Here is a 17177-nt window from a genome sequence, read left to right on the forward strand (position 1 = left end):
GACACCAGAATGCCGCGCTTGATTTTGGGTTCTGCCCTGAGTTCTTGAGTCTCTAAAGTAGTTCCCCTTTTTTGAGTCATGTGGACCACAATTCCAAGCCAACCTTCTCCAGAATCAGAATTCTACAGATCATTATTCACCCAGCCTTGAGACACGAGTATGGCAGTATTGAAGCTCTTGTTGGTTCAGGAGTCTTGGTCCATTACTTTAGCTCAGATGTGATCCTTTTCAGCTCCTCGTGATGTTTTAATTCTTCTCTATTCTCTATAGGTTGCTTCACTTTTTCATGATTTCGTCTTAACGACCCAAACGACAAGACAATTTTTACCAATCAGACAGAGCCCTCCTTTTATAGACCTTTGGGACACCATTCAAAGCCAATGTTCTCCGGGATGAGAATGCTACAGATCATCGGGATTTGGACACCAGAATGCCGCGCTTGATTTTGGGTTCTGCCCTGAGTTCTTGAGTCTCTAAAGTAGTTCCCCTTTTTTGAGTCATGTGGACCACAATTCCAAGCCAACCTTCTCCAGAATCAGAATTCTACAGATCATTATTCACCCAGCCTTGAGACACGAGTATGGCAGTATTGAAGCTCTTGTTGGTTCAGGAGTCTTGGTCCATTACTTTAGCTCAGATGTGATCCTTTTCAGCTCCTCGTGATGTTTTAATTCTTCTCTATTCTCTATAGGTTGCTTCACTTTTTCATGATTTCGTCTTAACGACCCAAACGACAAGACAATTTTTACCAATATTTAGACATTCGCTGTGTCGCATTACATGTTAATATGGAGTTTACTGACATATATATTTTTTAAATGTGAAAATAAAGATGTATGTTGCTTTTATACACCGTTTTGATCAATCTGACCTCATTGCGCAACCTTAACACCCGAATTTGGTGCCTTTTTGCAAGCGGAATGGCCAAATTTGATACCTTTTGATCTATTCACCCAGCCTTGAGACACGAGTATGCCAGTATTGAAGCTCATGTTGGTTCAGGAGCCTTGAAAGCTACTGTCCATTACTTTAGCTCAGATGTGATCCTTTTCAGCTCCTCGTGATGTTTTAATTCTTCTCTATTCTGTATAGGTTGCTTCACTTTTTCATGATTTTGTCTTAATGACCCAAACGACAAGACAATTTTTACAAATATTTAGACATTCCGCTGTGTCGCATTACTTGTTAATATGGAGTTTACTGACATATATATATTTTTAAATGTGAAAATAAAGATGTATGTTGCTTTTATACACCGTTTTGATCAATCTGATCTCATTGCGCAACCTTAACACCCGAATTTGGTGCCTTTTTGCAAGCGGAATGGCTAAATTTGATACCTTTTGATGCCTCAACACCTGAATTTGGATCCTTTCTACCTCCTTTATACCCACGTGTGGTGCCTTTGTGTTGCCCTAGCATCAAGTGTTCTTCCTGCCAACTTGACACCCAAATCTAAAGCATTTTTGCCACACTTAACACCCAAATTTGGGGCCTTTCTGTTGCCTGACTACCGGGTGACGGACACTTCCTGGCCTTTTGAGTAAAATGTGTTTTGAAACGTGTACGAAAAATTTCACTGAAGCCCATCTCCAACCGTCCTTCTGGTCTAACACCTGGCATTTGTTCCCTCTGCACTTTGCTCCTCAAAGACCTGTTCAAGTACAGGTTGGTCAACAGCCGTCTGATCAACAGCACCTTCCTGCACAACAAGGAGGGTTGCCTGCTGAGCGACGTGAGCGATGAGAACAACGCCTACATGGTCTACTTTGTCAGCTTCCTGGGGACCTTGGCCGTGTTACCGGGCAACATCGTGTCGGCGTTGCTGATGGACAAGATCGGCCGGCTCAGGATGCTCGGTAAACAATATTTTCCGCCATTGCAGGCCGTGCGTTAATTAGTTCCCGCAGAGAAAAAAAATCCTGGATTCTCACTTTTCCGTGGTCCAGCACTGTGGTATTTATTCTAAAATCCGTTAGTGGATTAGACATACTGTACATGACAACACATGATGACTCATATCCATTTCATCAAAGGAAAAAAATAACATTTGGGTTGTGAATGTAGGTCCTGGTAGTGTTTAAGCCGGCACAGAAGACCTTGCTGGCCCCGCCTCCAACGCTTGTCATTTTGCTCTCTCCAGCGGGTTCCAGCGTGATTTCCTGCGTCAGCTGCTTCTTCCTGTCATTCGGCAACAGCGAGTCAGCCATGATCGCGCTGCTTTGCCTGTTTGGCGGCATCAGCATCGCCTCCTGGAACGCCCTGGATGTGCTGACCGTTGAGCTCTACCCCTCCGACAAGAGGTACGCAAATGCCGATTCTCCTCGACGACTGAAGTGACGTCGATGCAGTGTGGTCGGACCACTGTGTGATGACGTTGCTGTTGCTTTGCTTGGTGGGTTGCGCGTCTGCTTTTCTGATGGCACCAAATGACGAGGATGCTGCGGTATCACTGTAGTTGAATGAGTAAATAAGACCGGTATGACTCATGTGACTTGCAAGGAATGTGGTTCTCTAAACGTCCCCTTCCCGCATTCAGGACCACGGCGTTCGGCTTCCTCAACGCGCTGTGCAAACTGGCGGCGGTGCTGGGAATAAGCATCTTCACGTCGTTCGTGGGCATCACCAAGGCCGTGCCCATTCTCTTCGCTTCGGGGGCGCTGGCGGCCGGCAGTTTCCTGGCCCTCAAACTACCTGAGACCAGGGGTCAGGTGCTGCAATAATAAAAGGCCATAGGGGAGCTTACGGAGGTGAGATTGGAGCTTTAGTCACAATTGGTTTGAATGGAATCATGACACAATTTGTAGACACCCCCTCCAAAAATGTGGCGGAAGTCCGGGGTCCGGGAACTGGGAGGCTCCTGATGGTGAGCCATACAAAATCCGATAGCTTGTCCACTCACATACACCAATCATTCCATTTGATGCCTTTCTTTGAAAAAAAAAAAAATGAGAGGCGTTTTCATCGATGGTCGTTTTGTTGACACTTAAGCATTCCGGGTTTGTTTTTGTTGTGGTGGGCACAAACGAAGCCCCTCTTGCCCTTTAAAAACATGATTTACGTTCATTAACGTCGACTTGAAAGTCATCAAGTGTCCATTTAAAGCACAAGCGTAGTGCGAGTGTGCGTGCTCTCATATCGTAAATCCCTTTGTAGAGAAATGGCTTTTTAGGACTTCTCCTGGCCCCGCCCACCTCCACCTCGTGTTATGCATGTCCAAGTGTATGTATGTACATGTATGGATTTACATGTACTCAAAAAGCATCAAAACCATGTACAGTACAGATGTGAGACCAGGCTCTTTTCAAAATGCCGCTTTTCCACCGCAAGGTACCCAAGCACTCCAGCATTTGAACAGAATCACAAAGAAGCGACAATCGTCTCTCTTCTCACCGAGTCAGCCACCACCTCAACATTTGTTTATCAACCTGCCCGCGCTGCTGCAAAGTGTGTTGAAATTCCAGCTTTTTATCGAGACCATTTGGCCCTGACTTCAAATGCTGATATGGAAGCGTTCAAAAAGCTGGCAAACTTTCAGTCAGAAAGCAGGCGGAGTCTCACGTGACTTGGTTTGACAAAAATTCGATACCTTTGGTGTGGCAGAGATCTTAGGAATGTTGCTCAAGCCATGTTTCAAACCATGCTCAAAGTATAACATCTATCTAAAAAAAAAATGAGCACAATGGAGCAAAATAAGGTAGGCGACTTTTATCCAAGAGGAGACTGCGAGCAGCTGGATAACAACATCAGGCGCCACAGTCTCCACTTGGCTGCAAGGTGAAGATCAACTTAGCAAGCATGTTTTCCTTCCAGATTAGCCATGGGTGAGGAGGAGACCAATTTCATCCAAGACGAGACAGAGGGCAGCGAAGTGGAGAATATGGAGTACAGCTAAGGCTATGCTAACATTAGCATTTGTTTATTCTTCCCCTCAGCCCAAGAAATAGTCCCTGGTACGGCAAGAGCATCGTGGTGCAGTGGAAAAGCGACATTATTATTATGTGTTACGTAAGAGATGACAAGATACGCCTAATATATGAAATTATCTTCATAACAATTATGATAACGACCTGTGTGAAGTGAATGTTAGCCTGATTGTCGTGCAATATGGAACCCTTCCCGTGCAATATCCCCCCCCATCATCATTTTATTACTGATGATTTTCTTTTTTGGGGGTTGGCAAAATAATTTCACCAAACTAGACATACCCTGCAGGGCTTGACCAATAGGTGGCGCTAATCATGTGTGAAAATGAGATTCACTGCCAAGGGCTGAGAGTGTAACAGCACAGGGTAGATTCAACAAAAACACAGCAACCGTCGTTCACATCCGTTCACATCGTTTATGTCGAAAACTGCCATTTTATAGGATAGCAGCCATATTAGATGCAACTTTATGTACAGGGCAGTCGCAATTCCATTTTTATTTGAATTTGTTCACCGCCGTATCCCAAAAAGGATTCAATTTATTTCACTCAAAATTCTGCACACAACACAACCAAAAAACATGGACGGAGATTCTTTATAATTCCATTTTTTGCTAATTTATTGAAAAGTAAATTTACGATCACACATTTGTCAACAACATATCTGATTGGTACTCGTCAGTTCCCAGAACTGAAAAATTCCTGAAACTTTCGCTCCAGATTCTCTTTCATCGTGTTTCATGTCAAATTTGATTCAAATAATTTCTGTTAGATTGAATGCATTCATTTTTCCTTTCAAATTCAAAACTCCATTGTGATTTTTTTTTTCACTTGAGGCAAAAAGAAGGCCCTTTTACAGTAGTACCTTTGAAAATATTTGATTGGAACCGTTGAATTCCTGGAACTACAAGTCCCCAGAAATAATTTCTGGAACTTGTGCGTCAGGTTGTCTCCGGTCTACTTAAATTGACCTGAATTCTGGGTTAAAAACAACACCCGGTTAATACTTTCAGTGGTCCGGTAACCAATATACCCTGAAGCTAACTTCCAGGAACTAAAGATGACAACAACTTAAGAGTTCTTGGAACTACAATTTCAGATTTTCTATCATTTATTTGAATTTTGTTTTGGGGTAAAGAAAAGACCATTCATGCAGTGGATTAAAACCTGGAGTGCCAGGAACTAAAGCTACGCAGAACAAAAAGTTCCTGGAATTTTAGCTTCATATTACAGGATTGTCTTTTGTTCTTGGGCTAATGAGAAAAGACCAATAAATCTGATTGTAACCTTTTAATTCCCTATAGGTGCAAAAAAAGGGGGGGGGGGACCCCACCCGACCCCACCCTGTGATTGAGTCCAATTTCTAAAAATGCATTAAAAAGTCAAAAATCAAAAAATCACATATTTCTCAATGGGGTGTTGTTTGTGCCATTTTGAGGGGAAAAAATGAATGTATTCATTTTTCGACAACATTTAAATTTTAATAGAACGCTCCAGGAACTTACCAGAAGGTCAGGGAGCCAGAAGCTATGTTGGTGCTTTTTATTTTATTATTATTGTTATTATTATTATTATTTGTTTTTATTGCAAACGTTGAAACCAACAACAACCTTGTACACATAGTATCACTTCTGGACGTTGAGTGCAGAAAAAAAAAAAAGTGGATTGGATCCATTTTCGAATAAGGCTGTGAAAAATGTGGAAGAGGTGAAGGCGTGTGAAGTCGCGGCGGCTGCTTTTTAAATAAAGTTTGAATCGAGCCCAGACAGATGGCCCGTTGCACTAAACGCACATGCGTACACGCACATGCTGGGCAAACCGCCAAAATTCAAGAGCACAAATTCTACCTAACCAGACAATTGTGACAAAGCAGCCCTTGACCTGCCCGTTCCATTTTTTTCTTTTTACTGATTTTTTTTTTTAAAAGACGATTTCAGTGTGCCATTTTTTTCATGTCGTTAATTCTTACCAAATGTTTTCTACCACCAGTTTTACACGTCAAATGCCATGTGTGCTCTGTACATATGAACATATGTACATACAACTGAGGATCATAATAGTCCAACTAAACAAGAATAAGATTTTTTTTTTTTTTCTGTGCTCGTCGGTCATGTGACCTCGAGAAACAGGAACTGGAGTTTCAGACTGTCACAGATTTCATCTGTGAAAATGCCAACCAGTAAAAGAAATAAAACATAAAACTCTCTGCGGGGATTTCAAGGTTTTTCGTTCAACACTGAAAATGTAAAAATAAATACAAAATAAATAAATACATAAATAAATGCAACTTTACTCCAGACCTCGGAACTTTTCCAGGGTCGCACCGATCCATTTAGCTCTCGGAATCACAGGTACCAAGAACCAAAAGGCCCTGGAACCTAAGTTTCAGATTTAGTTCTTGGACCTTGCTAGTACTTTTAAGCAGTCCAGGGACTAACTAGGACCCTTTTGTTCCAGGAGCCACACCTACTGTCCCAAGAGCCAAAGGTTTCTGGTATTTCAGCTTCAGATTGCTTCTCGTCTATTTAAATTTAGTTGCAGGGTCCTAAAAAGACCCTGCTCGTGCTTTCAAGCTGGAAGTTCCAGGAAACCCAGGTACCAAGAGCTAAAAGTTACTGGAACCTCAGCTTCGGATTGCCTCTCCTCTGTTTATATTTAAATTTAGTTCTGGGGTAAAAGGAAGACCCATAACAACGTAGAAGATCGGATCCATTTTATTCAAGGAAGTAGCAGTGCCGAGAACTTGGAAGTTCCTGGTACACAGGCTACCTAACTTTGGTTCAGGGTTCATTTTGTGCAAAGAGTCGGTTGCCATGGCAACAACTGTCGTGGCGAGCACAAAAAGATAATAAAGCAATAAGTTGTCTGGATTTCTTTCCCCTCTGCCAGCGTACAAAAAGAAAACACACACACACACACACACACACACACACACACACAAACACACGCATAAAATCCCGAAAGCCCCCCTCCCTCCCTCATTTGTTCAATGTAACAAAGGATTGCTCATCTTTGTCGGTGTGTACTGTGCTGTAGGATATGTAGTTTCATTGTAAGCATAGCCAACTGTGTGTGCAATCATGGATATGAAAGTAAAAAAACAAAACAAAACAAAAGATGTGTAAAATTATGTATGTTGTCTTTGATTTTGTGTTTTCTAAAAGAGAATGGAATCTCAGTAAATATGTCAGTGTGATGGCTCATCGTAAACCCAAGTGAGACTGTGCTTTTGTTTCAAAGCTGTGTGATATTTTTCTGAAAACTCATCATGGGGTTTGCAATCAACCCTTTAGAATCATGGAAAAACCATAAGGAATAAAAGTTATGATGAAAAGAGCATCTTTGTCTGTCCTTGTCACATTTGTCAAGTTTTTATGTTATTATTATGACTATTTTCTTGTCAACCGGTGTTGCCCAACCAGGGGTACGTGAGCACATTGCAGGGGGTATGTAGAAAATGTTACAAGAATAGAAATAAATAGAAAATCAGCCTTTAAAAAATATTTGGTTTGAGAAGGCCATTATATTTGTCAGTGATTTAATGGATCGTCAAGGGACCTTTGAATACATTATTTGAATTGTTCACAAAGAGAAAATAACAAAATGTGTAATATAATCCATTTACCTTGATTCACATTGACACGTATACAAGCCTGCCTAACCTCTGACGTATCTCCTAATACAGGAGATGAAAAGTGTTTTTTTTTTAGATGAAAACTACAAGTCCCTCCTGAGCCTAAACATCCGGCACGCTAGTACGTCAACAAAAAAAAGGAAGCCATGGAAAGAGCGTCTTCGTATTTTCTCCTCACTTTGTATTATTTCGGATTTATTATCACGGCTATTTTGAGGTTTCACTTCAGCCGAGCGGCAGAGTAACCCCACAAACCTCGGACAACTGTTGGAATTGCCAAGCAACAGGCGAAAACTACAATACTTCATTTCCGCCCTGCTTGTTACGTCACGAGAGCGACGGCGCTGCGTCACGACCAGCAAGGTGAGATTACGATGTGTTCTTTTTAAAGCTCGAATTTCACTTTAAAATTTTTATTCGAATCCCTCGATGGTTATATGATTATTTGACTATACAGCGGGGCTGTACGGCATAATTAGGTCGAAAAACAACAACAACAAAAAAGGGAGGGGGCGATGTTTATGGGAATGCTAGCAGCTAATGCTAGCTGAACAAGCAATAGGTTAGTCCAGCTGGCCGAGGTGAGTTACGCAAAATTAATGTTGGACGTTTCAGTGGCAATGTTTTGAGAATAAAGTTTCAAATGTTAACCAGTACAGTAAATAACATTTTCATAAGCGTCAGCTTGAGACCAGCAGCCTTTCTTGACGCAGGTGGATGCTTGTAACAGCGCTGTAATGTTGACGTTTTGGGTGTGCAGCTTCCCCATAAATGAGAAAGTCAAGTACTGTATTATTATGAAACCTGACCGCCTTATTCTTTTTAAAATATACTTGTTTTGTTGTTGAGACATTTTTTTTCACCAGTCCAAATTAATTTCTTTACAGTGTGACAAGGTAATTTTTACCGATTTTTTTTTTGACTCGTGGCATTGCAAATTAAAATTATGAATTTACTCTTGGTCTTCAAAGTTAAATACAGCCGAATAGTGGTACTTTTGCATACCACTAGAGGGCGCATCACTGAAGTATATGTATGAACTACGTAGCTAGCCATCAGGTGGTGTACTGCGCGCATCGTCCGATGTTGCCCACCATCCTTCGCTGCTATCGGTCTGCCCATCCCATCTACTCCGGCCCCGTGGCCCGCCTGGCCTCCCGCATGGATGCCGCAAGGCCCGTGGAGGGCGCCATCACCAGCAAACTGACGGACGCATTTCATCCAGAGCACCTGGAGGTGCACAATGAAAGCCACATGCATGCCGTGCCCCCCGGCTCGGAATCACACTTTCGCGTGTTGGTCGTCAGCGGCCGCTTCCAGGGCCTGTCGCTGCTTCAGCGCCACCGTCTGGTCAACGAGGCCCTGAAAGTGGAGCTGAGCGCTCACATACACGCGCTGGCCATCCAAGCCAAGACGCCCGAGCAGTGGCGTGGAGATCCCAGCCTGGCCCAGAGCCCCCCTTGTTTGGGGGGCTCGCGCGGGGATCGATCTGTGGACGACAAACTGAAAGCGGGACATTAACGTCTTGGACACCGTGTATTTTATTTTACTTTCAATTTGAATTTGTCAGCCTTTATACATCCACTGTAGCCTAATAAAAAATGTCAATGCACAAAACATTGTCTGTTCTTGTTTTACACACTGATGAATACAGTCAAAAAAGGAATAATTCGAAAAATATCATTTTTAACTTTATAGGATGCCTCCTTCTCATTGGAATACTTTACGTGTTCATTGTTTTATAATCATATACCTTATAAAAATCAATGTATATGCATGCGTATATATATATATTTTCTGTCCTGTTTCGCCCTAACAGAATAGGGAAGTAATTTTTTCATGCATTCATAGTTGATGTTTTGTTTCGCCCTAACAGAATAGGGAAGTCATTTTTTTCATGCATTCATAGTTTATTCCATAACGTCAGTACCACTGCTTTACCGCTTGAGGGCAGCATGTGCACAAAAAACTTGGCAATGGCCTGATGGCTTCATTATTATGATTCCAATGGAAAGAGAAGCAAAAGCACCATTTTTTTTAATATACTAATATTAAAGACGAGTAATATATTAGTCTTATTACAGATAGCTACGGCATATTGCTTTGGGTCATTTTTCTGAACTGCAGGACTACATTTCAAAATGTGCTGTACTTGGAATCGTGCGCGTGTGTGTGTGTGTGTGTGTGTCTGTCTGTGTGTGTTTGTGTGTGTGTGTGTGTGTGTGTGTGTGTGTGTGTGTGTGTGTGTGTGTGTGTGTGTGTGTGTGTGTGTGTGTGTGAGAGAGAGAGACATTAAAAGCCACGAAGTGGTTCCCACATGACGAGCACTGGCGTCACGCCGCGTGAGAACAGGCTGCGCCTGCAGTGTGTTTTATTCCCCATCTGAGCATTTTGACAAATGTTGCGATGGCTCGACGGCACTCTCGTCACACAAGTCAAACGGTCAGACCTCATTCCCCTCCCTCGCACCACCCCGAGGCCCGACTTGTGTTGAATTATGTGTCAACCACGCAAATGCAAAATGACAACACTCGCAAGGAGCTGCTGTAGGCCACAACTCGTGCCCTGATGTTCACAAACAGACGAGCCAGACTCCAGTTCCGTTCCTGACGGTCTCACCGTCTCTGTACTTCTGCTTAAGTATATCGCGTACGTGTTTTTGTCACCTCTGGCTTGAAATTTAGGCATCCTTTGCAGGTGCTGGGACAGAGCAATATCAAGTGGTGTCATCAAACCACCAAGATAAGCTTTGGAGCGCAGGGGCTTGTCTCCAGCCGTTTTACAGGCCGCACATCAAGCCACCGAGCGGCACTTTGGGCAAAATAGCAAAGGTGCGGCAGGTCAAGCCCTTTTGCCTCAAGTGGAATGTAACAAATTACCAGTGATGGACTTTTACTTTTTTGGGTTTGACAGTGTGAGAGTAGTAATTTAGTCACAAGTGTCTTTTGGTTGAGGAATTTTCAGCAGTAGCCTGCGGTGACGCAATTCAGCGCAAATGAAAAGAAGAAGATTGTTTGGGAGATGACTTGCTCTTTGAACTCTCCTCGTTTGTTCGCCAGCGGGACACCTTTTTGACAACCAAAAATCATGTTCGATTCGCAATGGGATACGGTAATGGAACGAAATGCAAAATGTTCAAGAATTTCATATGAGACTTCTTGTCCGTAAACGGGAAAACATCTGATAACATTTCCAATGGAAGATGCAAACTGCAGCATGGCCGGTCAATGGAATTTCACAGCACATTTTAGCATCAAGCTAGCAGACTTGTTTGGTTGACAATTTTGATATTTGAATAGAAAATGCACTCCTTGTCTTTTGTGTTATGTCAGTTTTGCACTAACCCTCAAATGGGAGTGACAAATATTTCTAGAATGTGCCAACAGGAAAGTTGTCCTTTTGTTTCTTCTAAGCAAAGTTATTGGATAGTCTCCTTTTTTTTTTTTTTTACATCAAGAGAGTGACAACAGACACTCAGGGATACTTGAAAATACATTGAAATGTGTTTTAGGCATCCTTAGTACCATGCGAACACCCGATCTCATCTGATCTTGGAAGCCAGGCAGGGTTTGGCCTGTTTTGGAGCTGCTTGGATTTGAGTCCAACTGAGAATACCAAGTGCTGTAAACTGCTCCAAAACGAAATCTTATTTTCATATGGCCTTTAAAAATTGCGGATTATCACCTATCGTGAGTTTACTGTATTTTTCATTTTAGTATCGGATATATGACATGGTAGTTAGGCCTTGGCCCTCCTAAACCATGTCACCCCGGACGACCCGGGTCGCTGGGAAACCACTTTGCACACGTAGTCCCTGCGTCACCACCTCGGCCAGGGCAGACGGTGCCAGGCTGCGACTGAGATCTTGAGCAGGGGAGGGTTCCCGCGATGGAGACGGCCTGCTGATTTATGCCCAGGGATGACTTCTTGGGAGGCTGTGGGCCGTGTGTGTGAGGGTTATGTACAACAAATGGGGACGGTCGGTCTGGTGGTCCCGGGGGAGGGGAGGGGCAGCATGTGTGTGCATACCGAGCAGCCTGCTAAACACATTTTCGTGCTTTTGCTTGACGAGAACGGCACACATTGTGCTAAAATGCCGCATCTCATCACTTTTAACACTTGAAACAGCAGAATTGCGCTAGGCGGATACTAATAGGCTATTATGGTATTTTAATTGGAAACTCCCCCCCCTCCACACCCCCAACTCTACTAATGAAATGAGTGAATAGTCGACTTGAAATAGAAGGACAACAGGAGAGATCGAGAGAAGACAATGTCCTTGTGTGGAAGAATTAGTTACACTCGCTAGTCTAAGTATTCAAACCCAAGAGAAGAGGCGTTTTTGGGGGGGGGTGGGGGTCAGAGAGGGATTAAGCGCAAAGTCCACACAGGTGGGTTGGGCGTTCGGGGCGGTTGAGGGACACTACCTCGTTTGATGAACACCAGCCGGGGAGGCCCCCCCCCCCAGAATGGAGGAAGGGGTCAGAGGATTTTTAGAGACGGAATGAAGCGCTGTGGACTCACATCGGGTCTTCATTAGGCCTCATCTCATCTACACGCCTGGAAAGGCACAAAACGCCACCGGAGGGGAAAAGTCACGCGGAATCTCGTAAACCCTTGCTCAAGGGTCATAAAGGCTGTGGATGGAACCCAAAACCATCGGGTTGGAAGATGACCGCTACCACCTGAGCCATGCTGCCCCCTTATGACTTTTTTTGAGACACGGGCTGCTCTGCTGACATTTTTTTTTGACTTGAGATACTTGACAACAAGATGCAGTTTGCCCAATAGATAATTTGACAAAAGCAGTTTATTGCCAATCCGAGTTGAAGTTTACTGTCAAACTTGAAGTACCCGTTCCCCTTGCATTGAACGCAAATGTTCACATGGCGCTCAGTTGTTGCATCGATCGGGTTAATCATCAGCCAGTATAACACACTGCTTTTTTTGTGTGTTTCGTTCACAAGTTAACAACTTGGACTCCCCCAACATTGAGATGTGCCGATCCTTTGTCAAAAGAGGGAATGCGCCACCTCTGACTACGTTCCTGACAAATCAGCTGACGTTTCGGGTTAGCGTCCATCCCATGATGGCCACTCGAAAAAAAAAAAGTCATGGGAGTTCTTTCTTCCAGGACTGGGGGGCGCGGGGGTGGGGGGAGGTGCCCTGGTTCAGCTGGTTTGTGGGGGCCAAGGCCTTGGTTGTAAGCCCAACTGACATGAGCCCTGAAGGACACAAACCAGAGGAGCCTGCATGTCAAAGCAGATGGCTTGCAGATAAGACTCCTTGCCAAGCCTCTCCAAACTCCCTCGCAAGGCTTCGGACCGACCGGCGTAATCTTGCACTTTGAACCCGTGCTGGCGTTCTTGGTGTCATTGACAAAATATTTGGTTGGACCATTTTGCAATCGTTCCCAAATGGGTACGTGAGCCATAGCTTGGATATCTTATTGGGCAGGGGTGTCAAACTCACTTTAGTCGTGGGCCAATTTGAAGTTACATCTTCCCTCAGAGGGCCGTTATGACAGTGAAACCACAAAGTTATTACTTGTACCCAACAAATTAATAGATTATTAGTTTTGAAATCAGTCAAGTCAATTATAATGGTTTGTTCAATTATTGTTCAAGTGAGTGTAAACTGCGTTACAAAATCTCACTGTTATTCATTGCACATGATAATTTGACATTTCAGTACAGATTTGAGCAAGTTGACAAACAAAATTTGCTTTTGCGGGCCACATAAAATGACCTGGCGGGGCGGATTTGGCCCCCGGGCCTTGAGTTTGACCTCCCGCGACCCTTATGAGGATAAAGCGGATCGGAAAATGAATGAATGAATAGCATGGTCATATGCACCAGAGAGACTGGAACAGTTACAGAAAAGTTTGGACATCAAACACCGCGGGCCTCCCAAGTCGCCCACTTTGTGTCATCATTGTCCTCGAAGCAGATAAATTCTCCGATTCTTCCTCTCCGGGACGTCTTTCAGGCCCGTTCTAATAAGCCGTACGCAATTTGGTGTGGGGTGAGGGAGGGTCAAGCGCACTCCAGGCCGGCAAACTCGGGGTTAAGCTCAACACTTCTACATGCCCCCCTGTAGGACTCCCCGCAGACACTCTGCCACAAAAACGTGATCTATTGTTCACGTGTCCGCAGCGTGGTGATATAGTTGCACAAAACGCAGCGGTTATGATTCCATACAAGTCGGGTGGCGACGGCGGGCCCCCGGCGACCGCGGACACCGGGCGCTTTGACCCCGGGGATCTCGGAGCCCCTTTGTCTCAGCCTGACCTCTTGTTTCTTTTAGCCGCTCTCTGAACCTAACAACTCCCCCACACACACATGGAAACACAAATAAAGAAATGAGCCCTTCCCGCTTTGGTTTATTAGCATTTTTTTTCCTACCAGCCACCGAAGGATACAAAAATAGTAAGAGGCCTAAATTACGAGCATGATAGCCGTGATGCTCAAAAGCTGAAACAGCACGTTATTATTTCGAATGTTAAAAAAAAACCCAAAAAACTAAGAAACTAAAAAAATGTGCCAGGAAAGTTAAGGATAAACTCCCCGCACGGTAAACTCCTCTCAATCGCTGATTCCAGCTTTTGCAGATTTTGTTTTGTACAGTTCGGAACTCTTTTGTTCAACCTCCTGTTCATTTTGGGTGTAATTCTCCTACTGAGCACTAGATGGTGGTGCAGTATTTAATTTGCCGCGGTGTCAATTTTACGAAAGAGAAGATTGAAAACAGAAAGTATTTTCGCTCCGCCTAGTTTTTTGCTGAAGATGATCAAATCCTCTTTAATCCTGCTTTTCACACCTACAGCAAGCGACGTCTGAAGGTTGATTTTTACAGTGTATATTGTAGGGCATAAAGATTGATGGATATTGTGAGATGGAAAATAATGGGATTTGATTACAGTTAACAGAGAGATTAGTACATTGTTACACTGTTCAATATTTTGGTGTTATTGGTTGTTCTTCCGCTCTGTCAAGATATTATTCGTGTTTTAATGTGTTCATATCATTTTAAAAGTGTTTAAAGACTGAAGAAAAAAATGTAAGCGCCGCGCATGTTATAAAAAAAATACCCCCGGGGTGTATTTACATTCTTACATCATGGGTTTCACTTCTTGCAGGGATGTTCTTGAACGTAACCCTCATGATTTTTTTTTTTTTTTTTTGGTCTCTTGCTATTGTTTTTTTTCATCGCGTTATATTTGAATATGTACAGCACTTTGGGGCACTAGAAATAAACATTTGACCTTGACCTTGACCTTTAATGTCGGACCTCGGAGCGCCACGACTTCCCTCAGGAAGCACCGAGCTTGACAGAGGCAGAGAAGGTTCCCAACTAAACAGGCCCAATGCAATACTCGTTCCCGTATATCCAAGTGACTATTTACCTCCGAGTTTTGCCCAACATTCTTCTCGTCTAGTTTGCTGCTCTGTGTCACAGACAAACAAGCTTCCACGCTGACATTCGCACCTGAGCAGCAAGTAATAGTCATACTTTTGGAAGTGTGGAGGAAACCCGAGTACCCGTTGGAAAACGCTCTGTAAAACGTTGCCCCTTCCTTTCCTCGCTTGAGGTGCTTGACACAAGCTCCTCGGGTTGCACCTCCACTTCCTCCCGAGTGACTTCTCCCATTTTTGGCTTTCTCGCTGTTTACCAAACAGTCCGTCTTTCTCCTCCTCTTTCTCTTCCTTCTCCCTCACTTTTGTTTGTGCTCATCAGGGGACAAAATGGCTGTCAGGTCCTCCTCATCCTTCTCTTCTTCAGGGCAGGACGACCGAGCGGAAGGGAATGTTCAGGCGTGACCCCCCTTTGGAGTTTTGAACCAGACAGAGTCCGTCTCAAGTTGTAGATTGACACGCTGAACCGTCACGCGGTGTGTAAAAAGTTTAGTGAACCGCGATAGTCATCATGGGATTTGTTTTTTTTTTCTTGTTGCCATTTTAGCGCAGATAAGGTTATTTGTTTGGGGAGAGGCGCTACATGTTGCTGATTTGTTTTAAGGGGAGATTTCAGAGCGGGAGATGCGTTCCAGGTGCAACCACGTGACCTCTGCCACTTGCATTCAACAGGTTCAAATGTACTCGAGCACAAACTTGTCTTGGAACATCTGTTCTCACTTTCTTGCTGTCAAAATAAAAAACTAAAAAAAAAAAGGAGCCGATTGTACAGCATCACTTTGTGGGGGAAACAAAAGTAAGACAACGCTCACTCGCACACTTCCCCAAAGAAGAGGAACAGAGTGCTTGCTTCAAGCAAACTTTCCGCTTGCCGTGTCAAACTGACACATGAAACGAAGAAAATAATCAAATACATATTTAGTCGCCGAAATGTTCACTCGCACTCGAGCGGCGGAACACCGTCGAGTTTGACATCAACAAACATTTTGGGGATTTTGTTTTTGCTCGGCGTTTTGCCCAACAACTGTCTGGATTAGTATCCTTCACTCCACCTCGACACTCACGCATGCCTCACTGCGCGTCTACATCCCTTTGGGGGGGGGCTCGCATTGGCTGTGTGTGTGTGTGTGTGTGTGTGTGTGTGTGTGTGTGTGTGTGTGTGTGTGTGTGTGTGTGTGCGTGTGTGTGTGTGTGTGTGTGTGTGGCACAGAGGGTGTATTTCACGCTTGACCTTCCCCTTGCTTGCTTTGTGCGCGCCGTCACTCCCGCCTTGAGTCTCTTGACCTACTTGGTCATCTCGCAGCAAGCCACTTAAAATAGCTCCCATAATACCAACCTCCGTGTCGGCTCTGTTGTGCGCATCCACATCTGTCTGGCACATCTGTCGCGAGCCCCCCCCCCCTTCACCCCAATCCACCCTTTTCCCCCGACATTCAAAAAACACACAGCTCGAGATTTAATCCTCTCCCCTGCGACGATTGTTGCTTTTTATTGAATTCTGGGACATCCGTTGCCAGGGTGCGCTCCAATCCTTCTGTTTATTTTGCTTTAATCCAAATCTCCCGAGATGTTTTTGCATCTGCGCGCGCGCGCGCTCACACACTTATATAACAAGCCGTTACTTTGGAAAAACAAAAGCAGGGACGATGTCATCCACAACGTGCCAAACGTACATTTCAGCGTAATAACTTACCATGGTAGAGTGTCCGATTTTGCATCAAACGCGTTACAATGCAAAACCGATCGGATGACGACGTGAAACTTATCACGTTCAAATTTGGAAATTTTCACAGTGTTATGTGAAATTAGAAACGCGATGTGGAATTAATCCAATTGTATTGTGAAATTCCTCACGATGTAAAATTGATCCGAAAATGCGGAGTTGATCTCGTGGAAATTTGAAAATCGTCACATCAGGTGATGATTGAACTTGGGGAAGTGAAATACGCTCACTGAAAGATCTTCCAGATGCTTGGTCGGCTCACACCTGTTCTGCTCACTCTCTTTGACAGATCGCCGTTGTCGTCGTCGTCATCATCATCATCATCATCATCATCATCATGGCAAAGTGGCCGTCGCACACAAGTCAAGATGGATGTGACGCGGCTCCCGGCTGGGCTCATCAACAGACTGCAAACCTCCTCGCCTTGCTCGTCGTCGTCTTCCTCCGAGTGGCGTAAGTGACGCTTTGCGCACTTTTGAC

The 17177-nt window shown here is 44.1% G+C and overlaps 3 protein-coding genes and 1 long non-coding RNA gene across 7 annotated transcripts in view; all 4 read left to right on the top strand.

Moving 5' to 3' along the window:
- sv2a (synaptic vesicle glycoprotein 2A) overlaps nucleotides 1-5240 on the top strand; it is a 19058-nt gene extending 13818 nt beyond the window's left edge. For 2 of the 4 annotated variants that reach the window (XM_019863788.1, XM_019863790.1), the window contains exons 11-13: nucleotides 1653-1859; nucleotides 2144-2303; nucleotides 2540-5240. In XM_019863788.1, coding sequence (XP_019719347.1) covers nucleotides 1653-1859; nucleotides 2144-2303; nucleotides 2540-2723 — 551 coding nt within the window. In that variant the 3' untranslated portion in view covers nucleotides 2724-5240. The remainder of the gene's footprint in view (nucleotides 1-1652; nucleotides 1860-2143; nucleotides 2304-2539) is intronic. The other 2 variants (XM_019863789.1, XM_019863791.1) reach the window with 2 other exon arrangements.
- Nucleotides 5241-5268: 28 nt separating this feature from the next.
- On the top strand, nucleotides 5269-7262 carry LOC109512219 (uncharacterized). The gene is made up of 2 exons (XR_002167480.1): nucleotides 5269-6375; nucleotides 6467-7262. It is a non-coding gene; the product is annotated as an uncharacterized LOC109512219 (long non-coding RNA).
- A 558-nt stretch (nucleotides 7263-7820) lies between these two features.
- bola1 (bolA family member 1) lies at nucleotides 7821-9176 on the top strand. Its single transcript, XM_019863794.1, has 2 exons — nucleotides 7821-7922; nucleotides 8612-9176. Exon 2 carries the CDS (start codon nucleotides 8643-8645, stop codon nucleotides 9078-9080), a length of 438 nt encoding a protein of 145 aa, XP_019719353.1. The 5' UTR covers nucleotides 7821-7922; nucleotides 8612-8642; the 3' UTR covers nucleotides 9081-9176.
- Nucleotides 7821-17177, top strand: part of nr2f5 (nuclear receptor subfamily 2, group F, member 5) — a 62544-nt gene continuing 53187 nt past the window's right edge. The window contains exons 1-2 of the mRNA XM_019863793.1: nucleotides 7821-7922; nucleotides 16987-17150. Of these exons, the coding sequence (XP_019719352.1) occupies nucleotides 17035-17150 (116 nt within the window). The 5' untranslated portion in view covers nucleotides 7821-7922; nucleotides 16987-17034. The remainder of the gene's footprint in view (nucleotides 7923-16986; nucleotides 17151-17177) is intronic.

Source organism: Hippocampus comes, unplaced genomic scaffold (genome assembly GCF_001891065.2).
Source record: "Hippocampus comes isolate QL1 unplaced genomic scaffold, H_comes_QL1_v1.1 scaffold249, whole genome shotgun sequence".
NCBI classification, from domain to species: domain Eukaryota; kingdom Metazoa; phylum Chordata; class Actinopteri; order Syngnathiformes; family Syngnathidae; genus Hippocampus; species Hippocampus comes.